Source organism: Sphaeramia orbicularis, chromosome 12, assembly GCF_902148855.1.
Source record: "Sphaeramia orbicularis chromosome 12, fSphaOr1.1, whole genome shotgun sequence".
Classification (NCBI taxonomy): Eukaryota; Metazoa; Chordata; class Actinopteri; order Kurtiformes; family Apogonidae; genus Sphaeramia; species Sphaeramia orbicularis.
Genome location: NC_043968.1, coordinates 95,437 through 114,829, shown reverse-complemented (window position 1 = coordinate 114,829; position 19,393 = coordinate 95,437). Strand labels below are relative to the sequence as shown.

The window sequence follows — 19,393 nt, the reverse complement described above, 5'->3', positions numbered from 1 at the left end:
TGCAAAAAGCAGAGATGAAATCCTGTGGTCCCCAAACCGGACCCCCTCCGGCCCTTGGCTGCGCCTAGAAATTCTGTCCATAAAAATTATGAACAGAACCGGTGACAAAGGGCAGCCCTGCCGGAGTCCAACATGCACCTGGAACAGGTCTGACTTACTGCCGGCAATGCGAACCAGGCTCCTGCTTCGGTCATACAAGGACCGGACTGCCCTTAGCAAAGGGCCCCGGACCCCATACTCCCGAAGCACCCCCCACAAGATACCACGAGGGACACGGTCGAACGCCTTCTCCAGATCCACAAAACACATGTGGACTGGTTGGGCGAACTCCCATGAACCCTCGAGCACCCGATGGAGAGTATAGAGCTGGTCCAGCGTTCCACGACCAGGACGAAAACCGCATTGTTCCTCCTGGATCCGAGGTTCGACTATCGGTCGGATCCTCCTCTCCAGTACCCTGGAATAGACTTTCCCCGGGAGGCTGAGGAGTGTGATCCCCCTATAGTTGGAGCACATCCTCCGGTCCCCTTTCTTAAAAAGGGGAACCACCACCCCGGTCTGCCAATCCAGAGGTACTGTCCCCGACCGCCACGCAATGTTACAGAGACGTGTCAACCAAGACAGTCCCTGCACATCCAGAGACTTAAGGTACTCAGGGCGAATCTCATCCACCCCCGGTGCCCTGCCACCGAGGAGCTTGCCAACCACCTCGGTGACTTCAGCTTGGGTGATGGACGAGTCCACCTCTGAGACCTCAGCCTCTACTTCTTCTATGGAAGACGTGGCAGTGGGATTGAGGAGATCCTCGAAGTATTCCTTCCACCGCCCGACAACATCCCCAGTCGAGGTCAGCAGCTCCCCACTTCCACTGTAAACAGTGTTGGTGGCGCACTGCTTTCCCCTCCTGAGGCGCCGGATGGTTTGCCAGAATTTCCTCGAGGCCGACCGATAGTCCTCCTCCATGGCCTCCCCAAACTCCACCCAGACCCGAGTTTTTGCCTCCACAACCGCCTGGGCTGCAGCACGCTTGGCCTTCCGGTACCCATCAGCTGCCTCGGGAGTCCCACGGGCCAACAAGGCCCGATAAGACTCCTTCTTCAGCTTGACGGCATCCCTTACTTCCGGGGTCCACCACCGGGTTCGGGGATTGCCGCCACGACAGGCACCGGAGACCTTGCGACCACAGCTCCGAGCAGCCGCTTCGACAATGGAGGTGGAGAACATGGTCCACTCGGACTCAATGTCCCCAACCTCCCCCGGGATCTGGGAGAAGCTCTCCCGGAGGTGGGAGTTGAAGACCACACTGACATCGGGTTCCGCCAGACGTTCCCAACAGACCCTCACAACACGTTTGGGCCTGCCGAGTCGGTCCGGTTTCCTCCTTCGCCAGCGGATCCAACTCACCACCAGGTGGTGATCGGTTGACAGCTCTGCCCCTCTCTTCACCCGAGTGTCCAAAACACGCGGCCGGAGGTCTGATGATACGACAATGAAGTCGATCATCGACCTCCGGCCTAGGGTGTCCTGGTGCCAAGTGCACTTATGGACATCCCTGTGTTGGAACATGGTGTTTGTTATGGACAAACTGTGACTAGCACAGAAGTCCAGTAACAGAACACCACTCGGGTTCAGATCAGGGAGGCCGTTCCTCCCCATCACCCCCCTCCAGGTCTCACTGTCGTTGCCCACGTGGGCATTGAAGTCGCCCAGGAGAACAATGGAGTCCCCAGTCGGAGCACCATCCAGCACCCCTCCCAGAGACTCCAAGAAGGCCGGGTACTCTGCACTGCTGCTCGGCCCGTAGGCCGAAACAACAGTGAGGCACCTGTCCCCAACCCGAAGGCGTAGGGACGCGACCCTCTCGTTCACCGGGGTGAACTCCAACACATGGCGGCTGAGCTGAGGGGCTATGAGTAAGCCCACACCAGCCCGCCGCCTCTCACCGCGGGCAACGCCAGAGAAGTGGAGAGTCCAGCCCCTTTCGAGGGGTTGGGTTCCAGAGCCCAAGCTATGTGTGGAGGTGAGCCCGACTATATCTAGACGGTATCTCTCAACCTCCCTCACAAGCTCTGGCTCCTTCCCCCCCAGCGAAGTGACATTCCATGTCCCAAGAGCTAGACTCTAGCTATTCTAGCTAAGTCTAGCTATTCTATTTTGTCCTTTTCTATTCTATTCAGGTCTTTTCTATTCTATTCTTCTCTATTCTATTTTGTCCTATTCTATTCTATTCTATTCTATTCTATTCTATTCTATTCTATTCTATTCTATTCTATTCTATTCTATTTTGTCCTTTTCTATTCTATTCTATTCTATTCTATTCTATTCTATTCTGTCCTTTTCTATTCAGTTCTATTCTATTCTATTTTGTCCTTTTCTATTCTATTTTGTCCTTTTCTATTCTATTCTATTCTATTCTATTCTATTCTATTCTATTTTGTCCTTTTCTATTCTATTCTATTTTGTCCTTTTCTATTCTATTCTATTCTATTCTATTCTATTCTATTCTATTCTATTCTATTCAGTTCTATTCTATTCTATTCTATTCTATTCTATTCTATTCTATTCTATTCTATTCTATTCTATTTTGTCCTTTTCTATTCTATTCAGGTCTTTTCTATTCTATTCTTCTCTATTCTATTTTGTCCTATTCTATTCTATTCTATTCTATTCTATTCTATTCTATTCTATTCTATTCTATTCTATTCTATTCTATTTTGTCCTTTTCTATTCTATTCTATTCTATTCTATTTTGTCCTTTTCTATTCAGTTCTATTCTATTCTATTTTGTCCTTTTCTATTCTATTCTATTCTATTCAGTTCTTTTCTATTCTATTCTATTCTATTCTATTCTATTCTATTCTATTCTATTCTATTCTATTCTATTCTGTCCTTTTTTATTCTATTCTGTTCAGTTCTTTTCTATTCTATTCTATTCTATTCTATTCTATTCTATTCTATTCTATTCTATTCTATTTTGTCCTCTTCTATTCTATTCTATTCTATTCTATTCTATTCTATTCTATTCTATTCTATTCTATTCTATTCTATTTTGTCCTCTTCTATTCTATTCTATTCTATTCTATTCTATTCTATTCTATTCTATTCTATTCTATTCTATTCTATTCTATTCTATTTTGTCCTCTTCTATTCTATTCTATTCTATTCTATTCTATTCTATTCTATTCTATTCTATTCTATTCTATTCTATTCTATTCTATTCTTCTCTATTCTATTTTGTCCTCTTCTATTCTATTCTATTCTATTCTATTCTATTCTATTCTATTCTATTCTGAGTATAAATGAGTCGATGGTTTTAATCTGTTCAAACACTGACTCAGTGGATGTCCAGTCTATTCAAGTCAGATCTGTGTTTTACAAAGGTGTGTGTGTTTTTTTGTGTGTGTGTGTGTGTCTGTGTGCCGACTCATTTCTGAATAAACTGATGTTCTACCTGTGACCATGGACACCATCTGTTCCAGAGCTCAAATATTTATCCAATATTTACAAAATCACTCAAATTTTATACATTTTTAAGTCGTTTTTGTTTCTTCCGACATGAAAACACGACATATTCCACAGTTTAGAGAAAAAAAAACTTCATAAAATCACGGCTCAAATGTGTAGAACGGTGAACAGAGCAGAATAATCCAGTGTGTGGATCAAAGGTCAAAGGTCACAGGTGCGTGTTTGGGGATCAGACCTGTGACCTCTGAGGCAGTCAGCGGCGTTAGCGTACAGTCAGAGAGGATTATGGGTGAGAAGGAGGATTAGAGGACCATTACATTTAACAGCTCTACAATCGTAATCAATAATGTTTAATGACAGGAGTGGTAAATCATATTTACACACAGGTTTATGAAACAGGCCTGAGCAGCAGAGCAGCGTAGAAACAGAACATACAGAACAAATCCACAAAGTCTGAGTCTCAGATCAGTGTAGAAACAGAACGTTCAGAACAGATCCGCAAAGTCTGAAGGCACAGCTTCTCATTTTCACCAGGATTTGGGTCTTTTTTTTTCAATTTTTATATCAATTTGATCATTTTTTGTTCATTTTAATCGTAATTTTGTCCATTTTTTGTCACTTTTTGTATTAATTTCATCATTTTTTGTTCATTTTAATTGTAATTTTGTCAATTTTTTGTCACTTTTTGTATTAATTTGTTCATTTTTTTGTTCATTTCCATAATAATTTTGTTCCTTTTTGTGATAATTTTTAATAACACTGGCAGTAAATAATTTACACACAAGTATGTTATTATTATTATTATTATTATTATTATTACCATCATAATATTTGGTGTTGATGATGGAGCCGTTAATGAATGTGGATTCAAAATTAAATAAGTTAGATTTTCTTTTACAGTGACACTGTTTGTTGAGACTTTTTATTTTACAACTTTACTTTTCGTTTTCTGTAATCTTGATTTTTATTCCATGCGTCTCATTATTTCCATGTCTTGTGTTTTAACAGATATGGAGGAGAGATCGAGTGGAGGTTCATGGGCCGGTGGGAGCCGTTCATCCAAGGTAAGATTAGAAAAAACAAAAACCACCAAAACAGATCAAAAACCGACAATAAAAGGAACAAAAAATAACAAAACGGATCAAAAACCAACAAGTAAAGAAACAAAAACCACCAAAACAGATCAAAAACCGACAATAAAAGTAACAAAAACCACCAAAACAGATCAAAAACCGACAATAAAAGGAACAAAAAACACCAAAACAGATCAAAAACCGACAATAAAAGGAACAAAAACCACCAAAACAGATCAAAAACCGACAATAAAAGGAACAAAAAACACCAAAACAGATCAAAAACCGACAATAAAAGGAACAAAAAACACCAAAACAGATCAAAAACCGACAATAAAAGGAACAAAAAACACCAAAACAGATCAAAAACCGACAATAAAAGGAACAAAAAACACCAAAACAGATCAAAAACCGACAATAAAAGGAACAAAAAACACCAAAACAGATCAAAAACCGACAATGAAAGGAACAAAAACCACCAAAACAGATCAAAAACCGACAATAAAAGGAACAAAAACCACCAAAACAGATCAAAAACCGACAATAAAAGGAACAAAAAACACCAAAACAGATCAAAAACCGACAATAAAAGGAACAAAAAACACCAAAACAGATCAAAAACCGACAATAAAAGGAACAAAAAACACCAAAACAGACCAGAAACCAACAAAAAACCCCGCCAAAATGAACCAGAAATGGCAAATGAAAAACAAAACCTCAATTTTTATCATAATTCTGTTCATTATTATAATAATTCAGTTAAATTTTTGTTAATTTTCATAACAGTTTATGTATTTTTGTTGATTTTCATAATAATTTAGTACATTTTTGGTTCATTTTCATGGACTTTAGTGTGCGTTGTTTGTTTTTCCACATGTTCAGATGGAACAGAACTAAACCTGAACATGTGGGAGGACTGGGACAGATCCAGGAGTGTTGATCTGATTGATTCAAATCACATCAGACTGTTTTCATGATCAATAATAGTCTGATTCTGATCCCAGTGTCAGTGTGGACATGAACACACCACAGACCTGGACCCATGTGGACATGAAAGACCACAGACCTGGACCCATGTGGACATGAACACACCACAGACCTGGACCCATGTGGACATGAACACACCACAGACCTGGACCCATGTAGACATGAAAGACCACAGACCTGGACCCATGTAGACATGAAAGACCACAGACCTGGACCCATGTGGACATGAAAGACCACAGACCTGGACCCATGTAGACATGAAAGACCACAGACCTGGACCCATGTGGACATGAAAGACCACAGACCTGGACCCATGTAGACATGAAAAACCAGAGACCTGGACCCATGTGGACATGAAAGACCAGAGACCTGGACACATGTGGACTTGAAAGACCACAGACCTGGACCCATGTGGACATGAAAGACCACAGACCTGGACCCATGTGGACATGAAAGACCACAGACCTGGACCCATGTAGACATGAAAGACCACAGACCTGGACCCATGTGGACATGAAAGACCACAGACCTGGACCCATGTGGACATGAAAGACCACAGACCTGGACCCATGTGGACATGAAAGACCACAGACCTGGACCCATGTGGACATGAAAGACCACAGACCTGGACCCATGTGGACATGAAAGACCACAGACCTGGACCCATGTAGACATGAAAAACCAGAGACCTGGACCCATGTGGACATGAAAGACCAGAGACCTGGACACATGTGGACTTGAAAGACCACAGACCTGGACCCATGTGGACATGAAAGACCACAGACCGGGACCCATGTGGACATGAAAGACCAGAGGCCTGGACCCATGTAGACATGAAAAAAACAGAGACCTGGACCCATGTGGACATGAAAGACCACAGACCTGGACCCATGTGGACATGAAAGACCAGAGACCGGGACCCATGTGGACATGAAAGACCACAGACCTGGACCCATGTGGACATGAAAGACCACAGACCTGGACCCATGTGGACATGAAAGACCACAGACCTGGACCCATGTGGACATGAAAGACCAGAGACCGGGACCCATGTGGACATGAAAGACCAGAGACCGGGACCCATGTGGACATGAGGACGGTCCATATGTCCAGTTGTGAGTCTGTGGTTCCAGTGGTTGGAATCCCTGGTGGTTAATGGGACATTTGATGAAACCTCTTGAATTCGCATCCCCAGTTGAAGGACATGTGATGGGTCTGGTCCACAGTTGAAGGACATGTGATGGGTCCGGTCCCCAGTTGAAGGACATGTGATGGGTCCGGTCCACAGTTGAAGGACATGTGATGGGTCCGGTCCACAGTTGAAGGACATGTGATGGGTCCGGTCCACAGTTGAAGGACATGTGATGGGTCCGGTCCACAGTTGAAGGACATGTGATGGGTCCGGTCCACAGTTGAAGGACATGTGATGGGTCTGGTCCACAGTTGAAGGACATGTGATGGGTCCGGTCCACAGTTGAAGGACATGTGATGGGTCCGGTCCACAGTTGAAGGACATGTGATGGGTCCGGTCCACAGTTGAAGGACATGTGATGGGTCCGGTCCACAGTTGAAGGACATGTGATGGGTCTGGTCCACAGTTGAAGGACATGTGATGGGTCTGGTCCACAGTTGAAGGACATGTGATGGGACCAGTTGAACACTCCGCTCACTGTTCCGTCCTCACTCAGCAGCGAAATGAACTGATCGAATTAAACCAAGAATGACAGGATTGTGTGGGTCACATGTCCGGACCCATCTGGTTTTCATTTTTTAATATTTACTTTCAACATCATTTATACAAAACACAGTCCAGTCAGATGGAGACGGTTTCAACAGGGTTAATTTAAAAAAAGACATGAACAACTGAAAAGATAAAAGGAAAAGTGCACGGATCAAAAGATAAAACGAGATATAAACGACTGAAACGACAAAATAAGATAGAAGTAGATGTGAACAGATCAAAAGATAAAATATAAAAGATATAACAGGATGTAAACGACCGAAAAGATAAATGACAAAACAAGATGTAAACGACTTAAATCAAAAAATATAATGGATAAAACTAGACATAAACGACTTAATATATAAAATGGGTTTGGGGTTTATACGTCCAGAGGAGGTGGGGTTTTGGGCGTATATGTCTCTAGGAGGCGGGGTTTGGGCGCATAGATCCAGAGGAGGCGGGATTTGGGGTATATATGTCCAAAGGAGGTGGGGTTTGGGGGCATATATGTCCCTAGGAGGCGGGGTTTGGGGCGTTTCCTGTCTGTATCACCCGCTGACCCGGTGGTGGTTCTGACCCGTGTGTGTGTTTCCTGTTTCAGACTTACGCAGACGGGTCTCAGTACATGGCGTCACATGACAGCCTGTCGCCGCCGTACGCCAACTCCAGACTAACAGGTGAGTGTGTTTATGGGCTTCAGCGCCGCTGCGCTCTGATTGGCCGCCGCCTGTGCGAGTCTCTGGAGTAGACAGGTCATCTGGCATGCACCTTCTCCCTCTCTCACTGTGCTCATTTACCCATGATGCTCTCTGCCTGCGGCTGTGTGCGATGCGGCTCCAGTTGTGAGCAAATGGCCACTGACACAGATAATCTGCCTCACGCTCACACTGGTGCAGATGTACCAACGCACTCCCAGGCACCGCCCAGATTCTAATTACCTCTGACTGGATGCATCAAATATGGAGGACGGTGCGGCGACGCGGCGCTACCGGCCTCGAACACCGCCCGACGCACGCCAACAAACGCAAGAACAAACGCAGGAACACGACAGAAGCACTGACGACGCGGCGCTTCCACACATGAAACATTCAGACGAAACACCACAGACGAGAAACACACACGACTTCCACAGCGTTCAGGTTAGGGTTAGACTGAGGCGCCTTTTCACACGTTTACGGGAAACCAGTGACAAACTGACAGAACCTGCTCAGAACAGAACCGTTTAACACCCTGAACAGAACCTGTTCAGAACAGAACCGTTTAACACCCTGAGCAGAACCTGTTCAGAACAGAACCGTTTAACACCCTGAACAGAACCTGTTCAGAACAGAACCGTTTAACACCCTGAGCAGAACCTGTTCAGAACAGAACCGTTTAACACCCTGAGCAGAACCTGTTCAGAACAGAACCGTTTAACACCCTGAGCAGAACCTGCTCAGAACAGAACCGTTTAACACCCTGAACAGAACCTGTTCAGAACAGAACCGTTTAACACCCTGAACAGAACCTGTTCAGAACAGAACCGTTTAACACCCTGAGCAGAACCTGTTCAGAACAGAACCGTTTAACACCCTGAGCAGAACCTGCTCAGAACAGAACCGTTTAACACCCTGAACAGAACCTGCTCAGAACAGAACCGTTTAACACCCTGAACAGAACCTGTTCAGAACAGAACCGTTTAACACCCTGAGCAGAACCTGTTCAGAACAGAACCGTTTAACACCCTGAGCAGAACCTGTTCAGAACAGAACCGTTTAACACCCTGAGCAGAACCTGCTCAGAACAGAACCGTTTAACACCCTGAACAGAACCTGTTCAGAACAGAACCGTTTAACACCCTGAGCAGAACCTGTTCAGAACAGAACCGTTTAACACCCTGAGCAGAACCTGCTCAGAACAGAACCGTTTAACACCCTGAACAGAACCTGTTCAGAACAGAACCATTTAACACCCTGAACAGAACCTGCTCAGAACAGAACCATTTAACACCCTGATCAGAACCTGTTCAGAACAGAACCGTTTAACACCCTGAACAGAACCTGCTCAGAACAGAACCGTTTAACACCCTGAACAGAACCTGCAGGCTCCAAGGGAATTCAACTCAGTTTAACTTTTACACATAATCATAGCAATTTTGTTCACCTCATAATTTTGTTCATTTTTATTCATTCATTTGCTCATTTTTGTTTAATTTTTACAGATTTTCCTGTAAAACAGGAGGACCAGCGTGTCAGAACTGGTGATTTAGGGTTTCTCTTGTGTCTGTGCTGTGATATTTAAGCATTTAGCCTTTTTTTTTTTTTTTTTTTTTTTTTTGCTGTTGTTCAATCTCAAACTAAAGGATAATTTTACTTTTTAAGAAAAGTAGCAATTGTGTGTCAACGTCATTTATTGTACTTAGTAACCATGGAAACGGTGTTGTTGTAATGCAGAATTACCTGCTTTGGAGTGGTTTGTGTTCTTTAATGCAGTGGTGGTTCCATGAGTGTAGTGATAATTCACCTTATAGTCTGATGACTGAACTCCAGCTACATGTGGATCAGTGAACTGTTGGAGTTGGACCGCAGTACTTTTGTTTCATCTGTATTGGGATGTGTTTGTGTTATTTGGACCCAAAACTGGATTTTTGCCTTTAAAAAAAAAAAATCATAATCATGAATAAACATCTATAAATCTGCTTAATTATCTCATAAATCAGACGCTGGATCAGAATTTAGCTTTCATTATTATTATTATTATTATTATTATTATTATTATTATTATTATTATTATTATTATTATATTCAGCTTTAATAACAGCCAATCACAGTTGACATTCACCTTTGTTGTTTAATTGATGCAGTTTTAAGTTGTAACTCAGTCAAACATGAACTCATAGACGTCTGAAACATGTTTTTAGCTTCAGTGGGTTTTTTAGAACACATCTGTATGTGATGTGTTAGTTTTGGATAAACAGAATTAGTCTTATAAAGAAAATAAAACACCATGTATTAGTTCAGATGTAGGTTAAATTCACAGATGAGTTAATATGATCGAATATGTTCCACTGTGTTTCAAAGCTTTAGGACGTTAGAGTTGGAAACTGTGTGACAAACTGTGAACTGTCATTATTTTAACGAAGCAGTATTAGTAACCAAGTGGCTGAACTGTTCTAATTGTCCAAATGCAGTTAAATGTTGGTCAGTTTTGTGGTGGATGTGACGGTGGAATCATCCTGTTTTTCATCAATGACCAAACCTACATGTGAAAACTCACATGTGAGTTGGGTGTTGTGCGTGTGGTTGTGCGTGTGGTTGTGCGTGTGGTTGTGCGTGGTGGCTCAGATGATCCATTGTGTGTGCGATGTGTTGTGACAGTGTTGTGATTAGAGACGAGGAGGAGGAGACGGACGCTCACAAATGGAAATATTTCATTCTACTGTTCATCTGGAACACAGGAACGGCAATTTACTGAGATAATGACAACACTGAGAGACCCAGACAGGATATACACACATATACATACATATACAGGTATATATACACGGACAGACCCAGACAGGACACACACACACATACAGGTATATATACACAAATATATACACATAAGATTATGAGAACACTGACAGACCCAGACAGGACACACATATATGTACAGGCATATACACACACACACACACACACACACACACACACACACACACACACACACACACACACACTCATCTTTACCTGGAACCTTCCTCAGGTTCCTGCAGATGATTCGACACCTTAAAGGTGGGGCAGGAGACGTTTATCTGAGGCTTTTATGGTAAAAATCGGACCAATGGCCTTGTATCTTACCGGCCAGATTAAAAGCTTTAGGAAATGTATCCAGATGCCATTTATTCTCACCCAGTTCTGTGTATTTATTCTATTACAGAAATAGTCCATGTTTTGGTCATATTCTAATCAGATCTGTAAAAAATTCAAATTCCAACTTGATATCATTGATACATCCGGATTTATTGGACCAATCCACTTCCTATCTGTTATAATGGGAAAATTTTTCAAAGTTGCACCAAATCCAGAATCAGATCCGGATCCAAATAATTTCATTAACTTTTCTTGACATCATCATAAAGAAGCTGTATACCAAGTTTGAAGTCAATTGGAAGTGTAGTTTCGGAGAAGAAGACGATTGAAAGTTTTGTAAGAGACGATGACAGACGACGACAGACGATGACAGACGACGACAGACGATGACAGACGACGACAGACGATGACAGACGACGACAGACGATGACAGACGACAGACGATGACAGACGACAGACGACGACAGACGATGACAGACGACGACAGACGATGACAGACGACGACAGACGATGACAGACGACGACAGACGACGACAGACGATGACAGACGACAGACGACGACAGACGATGACAGACGACGACAGACGATGACAGACGACAGACGATGACAGACGACAGACGATGACAGACGACGACAGACGATGACAGACGATGATGCCAGACACTGCATGATGACAATAGCTTCCAGCCTGTCGGCTGGTAAGCTAAAAACCACATAAACTACAAAAGCACTTGGAGAGCACAGACCTCCTCCAAGGCAGATCAGCCCTCCTCACCCCCGATCACCACCAAAATTTAGTCATTTGTTCTTTGTACCAGTATCAACGTTTCCTGAAATTTTCATCCAAATCCGTCTATAACTTTTTGAGTTATCTTGCACACAGACTGACAGACAGACAGACAGACAAACCAACGCCGACAAAAACAGACCCTCCTTGGCGGAGGTATGAATGTAGTCCAGTTCTAGTGGTCGTCCTTAAAGGGTTAATATTGTTGTGAATGTGTTGAGTCTGTGTTGGTTTATTAACTGGAGACGTTTAATTTTTTTTTACTTTTATCATTTATTTCTTTCACTGTATCGTCTCAGGACTTCTGTTTTTTTCTGGACGTTGATCAGTCTGGTTTTCTTTACTTTCTTCTGATCCTCACCTGGAATGAACTCAGAGTGTGAACCAGGAATTAGACGGAGCCCAGTTAATGAACCTGAACATGAGTGTGATCGCAGCCTCTCACTCTTACTCGCTCTCCCTCTCTCTCTCCCCCTGTGTGACTGATGCTCGCTCGCCCTAACCTTGTCCGTCTTCCTTAACCCCCTCCATCAGATTAGAGTGATGTTATGCTCTAGATAATCAGCGCAGGGATTAGTGTCATCTCAGCGACCCCGCGAGATTAATCTGCTGACACACACACACACACACACACACACACACACACTGTGAGGATGTGTGCATGTGTGTGTGTGTGTTCTGTGTTAAAGTGAAAACTCATGTGGTCGTTTATGGGAGTAAAGTACAAACCTGCACCGATCGCACACATTCAAACCAAACCCTGTGTAGTTTATCGTGTTTCTGCCTCATTGAACAGACGTATTCACAGCTTTATTGGAGCTTATTTTCTGACTGATTCTTGGTTTTGATGTTAATTTATGAGGAAATAATAGGTTAATTAAATATCAGTCGCAATAATTAAACTGAAAACTGTAGCTTTGAGTTTCCTTTTACATATAAAAATACTTTTTTCTCGTAGGTAATAATCAACAAAAACCTCCGTGTTTCAGGATTATCACAATAACAATGACGTCATTCTTCAATATTTATCCAAACATAAATGCACTATTTTTATAGACTTTCATAGATAAATATACTGGAAATATTGTGTGTTTTGTGTGCTTTTGTGTGTTTGTGTAAAATGTTTCTAAGCAAAGACGCTTCCTTGGGGAGTTACTTCTTGTGTCAGTGTCACATGGTTTCTCCAAGCCCCGCCCCTTTAAGAGACCATCAGTAGATCATGTCGCTTTTTTAAAAATATATATATATATTTGTTTTATTCAAGAAAGGAAAGACAATGTAGAATTCATTTTAGATACAGTGTCTTGAATTGTTCTTACTTTAACCAACTGAATGCCCAGCCTTCCCACATACGTAAAAACTACAACATAAAAAAAAACACAAAACAAAAAAAAATGCTCATGTTTACAGCATGTTTCAGAAATAGAACACAGGATTTCAGATACAGGTTGTACTTGTCAGTTGTGTATTTTATGGGTTTACTGTATTTACTAATGATGCAGTATTTGTACCTTGTAACACAGTAAATGAAGTTCCACTTGTCAGCTTGTGTGTGTCTGTTTGAGCTGTTTGAAGTGTTCTGTGGTGTTTGATGTGTGTCAGTGTGTGTGTGTGTGTGTGTGTGTGTGTGTGTGTCACAGGTGTAACCACCCCTCTGTAACCGTCACCTACATGTTTAAACGGTGCCGTCGTCAGTGGTTTTGAACCCGTTGCTTTGTCTTCTGTTTTAAACCAACAGCTTCGTTTTGGCTTTTGTAAAACTTTATTCAACCTGGAACAGACGACGGAGACGGAGCAGGGGCTGATGGGAAAATAAACGTACACTTATGCGCACACACACACACACACACACACACACACACACACACACACGTTTTTCCCTTTGGGTCAAATGTGAAATAAACTGAATGTGTTAGACTTTTAAAGACATCACTGTTGTTTTATATTTTTTTATCCAGTATTTGACAAAACAAATCTTCATCTTAGAACGTATGTGATCGTGGTGAATTCAGATGGTATTCCTGCTGTGTACTGGACCATTTTTATACTGCAGTTTTCACATCAGGATGCAGTACTTGTATTTGCATTTTTATCTTTTTAAATGTTAATGTTTTCTGGTTTATTGGGTTTGGACTGGTTTGGTTTGGATTAGACTGGACTGGTTTAAACTGGTTTGGTCTGGATTGGTTTGGATTAGACTGGACTGGTTTAGACTGGTTTGGACTGATTTGGTTGTGTTGCGTTCTGTTGGGTGTCTTTAAACCCACTGGTTGAAGGAAACAGCGTCTGTTACTTGTTGAATATGGATGTGGAACTACAACACTTTTAAAGGAAAAAAAAATCATTAATTATTATTCTGTGACAATGACACTAATCTTGAATCTAATTTGCATCTAATGTGACTTTCGATCAGAGTCTGAAAGTAATTTGTACCATGTGGAGTCCCTCAGGGCTCTATCCTTGAACCTCTTCTATGGCATCGTTATTGTTATTAAAAGTTGAAAAATAAAACTTTTTTTTTTTTTTTTTTTTTACATTATAATATATACTGTAATCTGGTACGGAACGTCTGTACTCTGTGTTTAGTGTTTCCTCTATGTCAGGGCTGTCAAACTCATTTTAGTTCAGTTCCACATTCAGCTAAATTTGATCTGCAGTGGGCCAAACCAGTAAAATAATAACATAATAATATTCAAATAATGTCCACTCCAAACTTTTCTCTATGTTTTAGAGTGAAAAAAGTTAATTTACATTATGAACAGGTTTACGTCTGCAAACTATCCTTTCAAAAGATGAGATTAACATGAACAACTGAAAAAATAAGTGTAATTTTAACAATATTCTGCCTCAGTTGATCATCTACACATGTACATTATAACTTACAGATCACAGTGGATCTACAAACACACAAAACATTTAATAACAGGCAGAATATTTTTACTTCCACCAGGAGGTGTTGTGATCGCTTTGCTTTGTGTGTGTGTGTGCATGTTTGCTTGTTTGTTAGCAAGATAACTCAAAAAGTTATGGATGGATTTTCAGGAAATTTTCAGGAAATCTTGATAGTGGCACAAGGAAGAAATGATTAAATTTTGGTGGTGATTGGGAGTGGGGGGGCGGCATGGGGGGCCCACTGATCAGCCTTGGTGGAGGTCTGCGCTCTCTGAGTGCTTTTCTTGTTAAAATTGTACTTACTTCTCTTAAGACATTTCAGGTTATTCACTTTTTTTTTTTGTGCAAAATTATACTTTGTTTTACTGTAAATACATGAAAATATTTATATTTACAAAGAGAAACATTTGAAGTTGTCATTATTTATATGTTATTATGATAGTATTTTACTGGTCCTGCCCACATGAGGTTGAATGAGTCTGAATGTGGAACCTGACCTAAAAGAATTGTTAATATTTTAGTGTTATTTTTGCATTTCACAAATTCATCCCAAGGGCCGGACTGGACCCTTTGGTGGGCCAGATTTGGCCCCCGGGCCACATGTTTGACACCTGTGCTCTACATGGTTCCTGACAAATAAACAATAAACTAAATTCAAATCTATGTTACTGCGTTGGAATTCAGCCAACATCTAAAAATAGCCCCACAGCTCAGAGGGTCTGATGGGGTTAAATACTGCAGGATTCTGTTTGTTTCTATCATTTAAGGTTGTTTTCCTTTAACGAGATGAAGAACAGATGAAGTAAATACTTCAGTACTGGTTTAAAGGTGTGCACTGGGTCATAAATGCAGTAAAAGTGTGTGTTTTGGATGAATCTGGGTTTATTCTGCTGACCGGTGGTGAATCAGCCGTCTGCAACCCCCCCCCCAACCAATGTGACCTTATTAATGAGAGCTGAGACGCCAGGCCGGACCCCCCCGGCGGAGGTCACATCTGGACACTTTATATAGAAACGTACAGCCGCTTCCTTCAGCCTTTGTTCTGTTTCCTCCTTCGTAGATAATTTTCCGAACTATGAAACTGTCCAGACTCACGTTTGTCCTCAGGGGGTTTTTAACATCACCTTCACGTCACAGATCAGAATATATTCACCGGATTTAAAGCAAAACATGACGCCACTGTAACAAGGTTCTAATAGTTTTGGATTTTTCATTCTAATTTAGTTTTATTTAGTTTTGACTTTTTTTTCTCTAATTCAGTTAGTTTTAATTCATTTTTAGAGCAGGTTTGATAGTTATTAGTTTTCATTTTTTTTCTAAAGGCTTAGTTTTAGTTTAGTTGTAGTTTAGTCGTCTCTTTTCTCTTCTTCTCTGTCGTCGTATTCAAATAAATCCCAGACAGGACTCTGCTGCTTTCTCCCAACTTTAGTCTCCATGTTTCCAGGTAGAGTGGGGACCAGAAGACGACTGGAAACCACAAGTGAACACAAGTGACGGACCGTTGAGTGTCGTACGGTGCCACTAGCTAAAATTGCTAGAGCGAAATAAATCAATTTCGTGTCAATCCGACATTGAAAAAGACAAAAAAGAAGGAAATTTTATCCATAATTGTTATTCGTTTTAGTTAGTTTTGTAAACACACAATACAGTTTCAGTTAGTTATTGTTTTTTTTCTTTTAATTATAGTTTTTATTTCCATTAACAAAAATGTTTTTTCAATTCTAGTTTTCGTCATTTCGTTGGACCTTGGAATGTAACGAACCTTAACATTATATATTTAACAGCAAAGACTGGGTGAGAAAGTCTGCGATTTCTGTCAGGAAATGTAAGAATAAGCTTTAACTTTAATTACATTGTGGTGTTCCTCAGGGCTCCATTCTTGGGTTCCTTCAGTTTTAAAGTCACTGTTGTTATAGAACCAAAACTAGCAGTGATTTTTTTTTAAAATAATGAAATAAAAATTCAAACAGTTTTGAAAAACACAGAAATGGCATGAAATTGTTCTACCGCCCCAGGGCTTTTCATCTGTGAATCCAAACTTTACCTGTTAAACATGAAACTCCTAAAATGTTCAATGTAAACATTAAAACTAAACCCACATACGTACCAAATAGAATCCTAAACTCTGTCATACTAAATAGAATCCTAAACTCTGTCGTACTAAATAGAATCCTAAACTCTGTCGTACTAAATAGAATCCTAAACTCTGTCATACTAAATAGAATCCTAAACTCTGTCGTACTAAATAGAATCCTAAACTCTGTCGTACTAAATAGAATCCTAAACTCTGTCATACTAAATAGAATCCTAAACTCTGTCGTACTAAATAGAATCCTAAACTCTGTCATACTAAATAGAATCCTAAACTCTGTCGTACTAAATAGAATCCTAAACTCTGTCGTACTAAATAGAATCCTAAACTCTGTCGTACTAAATAGAATCCTAAACTCTGTCGTACTAAATAGAATCCTAAACTCTGTCGTACTAAATAGAATCCTAAACTCTGTCGTACTAAATAGAATCCTAAACTCTGTCGTACTAAATAGAATCCTAAACTCTGTCGTACTAAATAGAATCCTAAACTCTGTCGTACTAAATAGAATCCTAAACTCTGTCGTACTAAATAGAATCCTAAACTCTGTCATACTAAATAGAATCCTAAACTCTGTCATACTAAATAGAATCCTAAACTCTGTCATACTAAATAGAATCCTAAACTCTGTCATACTAAATAGAATCCTAAACTCTGTCATACTAAATAGAATCCTAAACTCTGTGTCATACTAAATAGAATTGGACCTTATAGAAGTCTACTCTGTAGGTTTGTATTGGCCGTCGTGTCTCCTTCGGTTCTCCGTGGAGACCAGGCCCTCCTGCCATCCTCTCTACCCCAGGAACCCCTCACCTCGGCTGGGGGCCGGTGCCGAGGTCGTCCCCCTGTCCCTCCCTGCTGGCTCCACGTCTCCGTGCTCAGAATAATATCTGAACAGAACAGAGGAAATGATGATGGGCGGCGGCGGTGAAAAAACGTCGACGCTGAGAGGAGGGAAATTATTAAAGTGAAATAAATAAAGGGAAATAAAAGACGTCAGAATAAATAAAGAGGTGACTTTTGTTTGGGCGTCCGCCCTCGCTACATTTGTTCCTATTGTCTGGGCTGAGTGAAGGCGAAGCGCCGCCACCGCCGCCGTCTCACTCCCTCCGTATTTTGAATGGATGTCATGCGTTGATTAGCGCAGCATTGACTTCAGTGCATTAACACCGCGAGCCACTGCGGAGTATTTAGTATATTATTGTTTTGAAGGGGCTGCGTATCACATGGAAATTGTCTGTGTAATTAGATCTGACGTAGTAATAATAGGTCTTGTCAAGGCGAGAGGGCGGAGGGTGGAAATTCATCAGGGAGCGCTTCAGGGCCCGGGGCTTCTGGGAAGGAACCCGTTTAATGTGGAGGTTTGTGGAGGAAGTGTCAGAGGAGTTTTAGAAAATGAAAAAAAAAAACAGACGTGGTTGTGGCTGAAGTGAGTTTTAGTCTGTTTGATCTGAGCTGATGTCGTGTTTGGTTATAGACGGAATCTGTCACGTCTTCTTCCTCCAAATCTGAGGCGTTTCATCGTTCTTCTGCTGATCTTTTTCTCCTTTTTTTGTCTTTTACGACTCATCTATGTCAGACTAGAACGTGTCTTTGTTTGGATTGTGTTTCTGATGCTAATGTCCAATAGGGCTGTAAGAAAATATCAGTTCTGCAATATATTGCAATATTTCACTTCATGATACTGTATTGTTATTAAAAAGTACTGTATCGATATTTTTAGGTATTTATTCAAATGCAGATATTGTGGAGGTTCATTTTTGTTTTTTTTGTCTTTCTTTTTTGTTTATATTTTATTTATTGTTATTTAACACTGTTTTATTCAATAATGTTCATTCCTTTGTTGGGCTTGAACTAAAATAATGTTCTGATCTAATAGAATCTGAACATTTGAACAGGATTTGAAATTGGAATGTCTGTAAAACAGAATTTCAGTTTGAACACAGGAGCATTTTATGATATAGCATTAGATCCTGTTCTGATAAAAAAAAAATAAAAAAAAATGTGTTTAGTATTTGTGCAGATTTATGGTATAATTCAGTTCTTCAAGGAAATAATTTAAAAAAAAGAAACAAACAAAAAATTGCCTTTTTAACAGTATCATGATATATCGTGACGTATCATATTGTGATCCTAGTTTTGTGATTTGTATCGTATTGTCAGATTCTTGCCGATGCACAGCCCTAATGTCCAGATGTAAGGGTGGTAAAATGTTCACAGAATAGGGTTTGTCTTTCTGCGAGTGCTGGATGACAAAATCTGATCAGTGATTGGTACTTCCAGCTGTCAATCACCTCCATCTGACAGCTGTGATTGGAAGACTTGTAGAACACAGGGTAGAGTTGATGACGTTTGATGGAACGAAATTATGGATTTTTCTCTGAATGACACAACGTTCCCTCGGCACTAACGCACATATTTGACAAAAACACATATTTGACAAAAACATATATTTCTCAGTGTTTGTCGGTCTCGTCCACATTAAACAGTGTTTTTGGACATTTTCTAAACTCGTTCCTTAGTGTTTCTTTATTGAACTC

At 41.0% G+C, this 19,393-nt stretch overlaps 1 protein-coding gene across 1 annotated transcript in view; it reads left to right on the top strand.

Annotated features, from left to right (window-relative positions):
* Positions 1-19,393, top strand: part of LOC115429898 (transcription factor 4-like) — a gene marked incomplete at its 3' end in the record, with an annotated part of 164,943 nt that overhangs the window by 63,990 nt on the left and 81,560 nt on the right. Inside the window, exons 5-6 of the mRNA XM_030149707.1 lie at positions 4,474-4,529; positions 7,850-7,925. Coding sequence (XP_030005567.1) covers positions 4,474-4,529; positions 7,850-7,925 — 132 coding nt within the window. The remainder of the gene's footprint in view (positions 1-4,473; positions 4,530-7,849; positions 7,926-19,393) is intronic.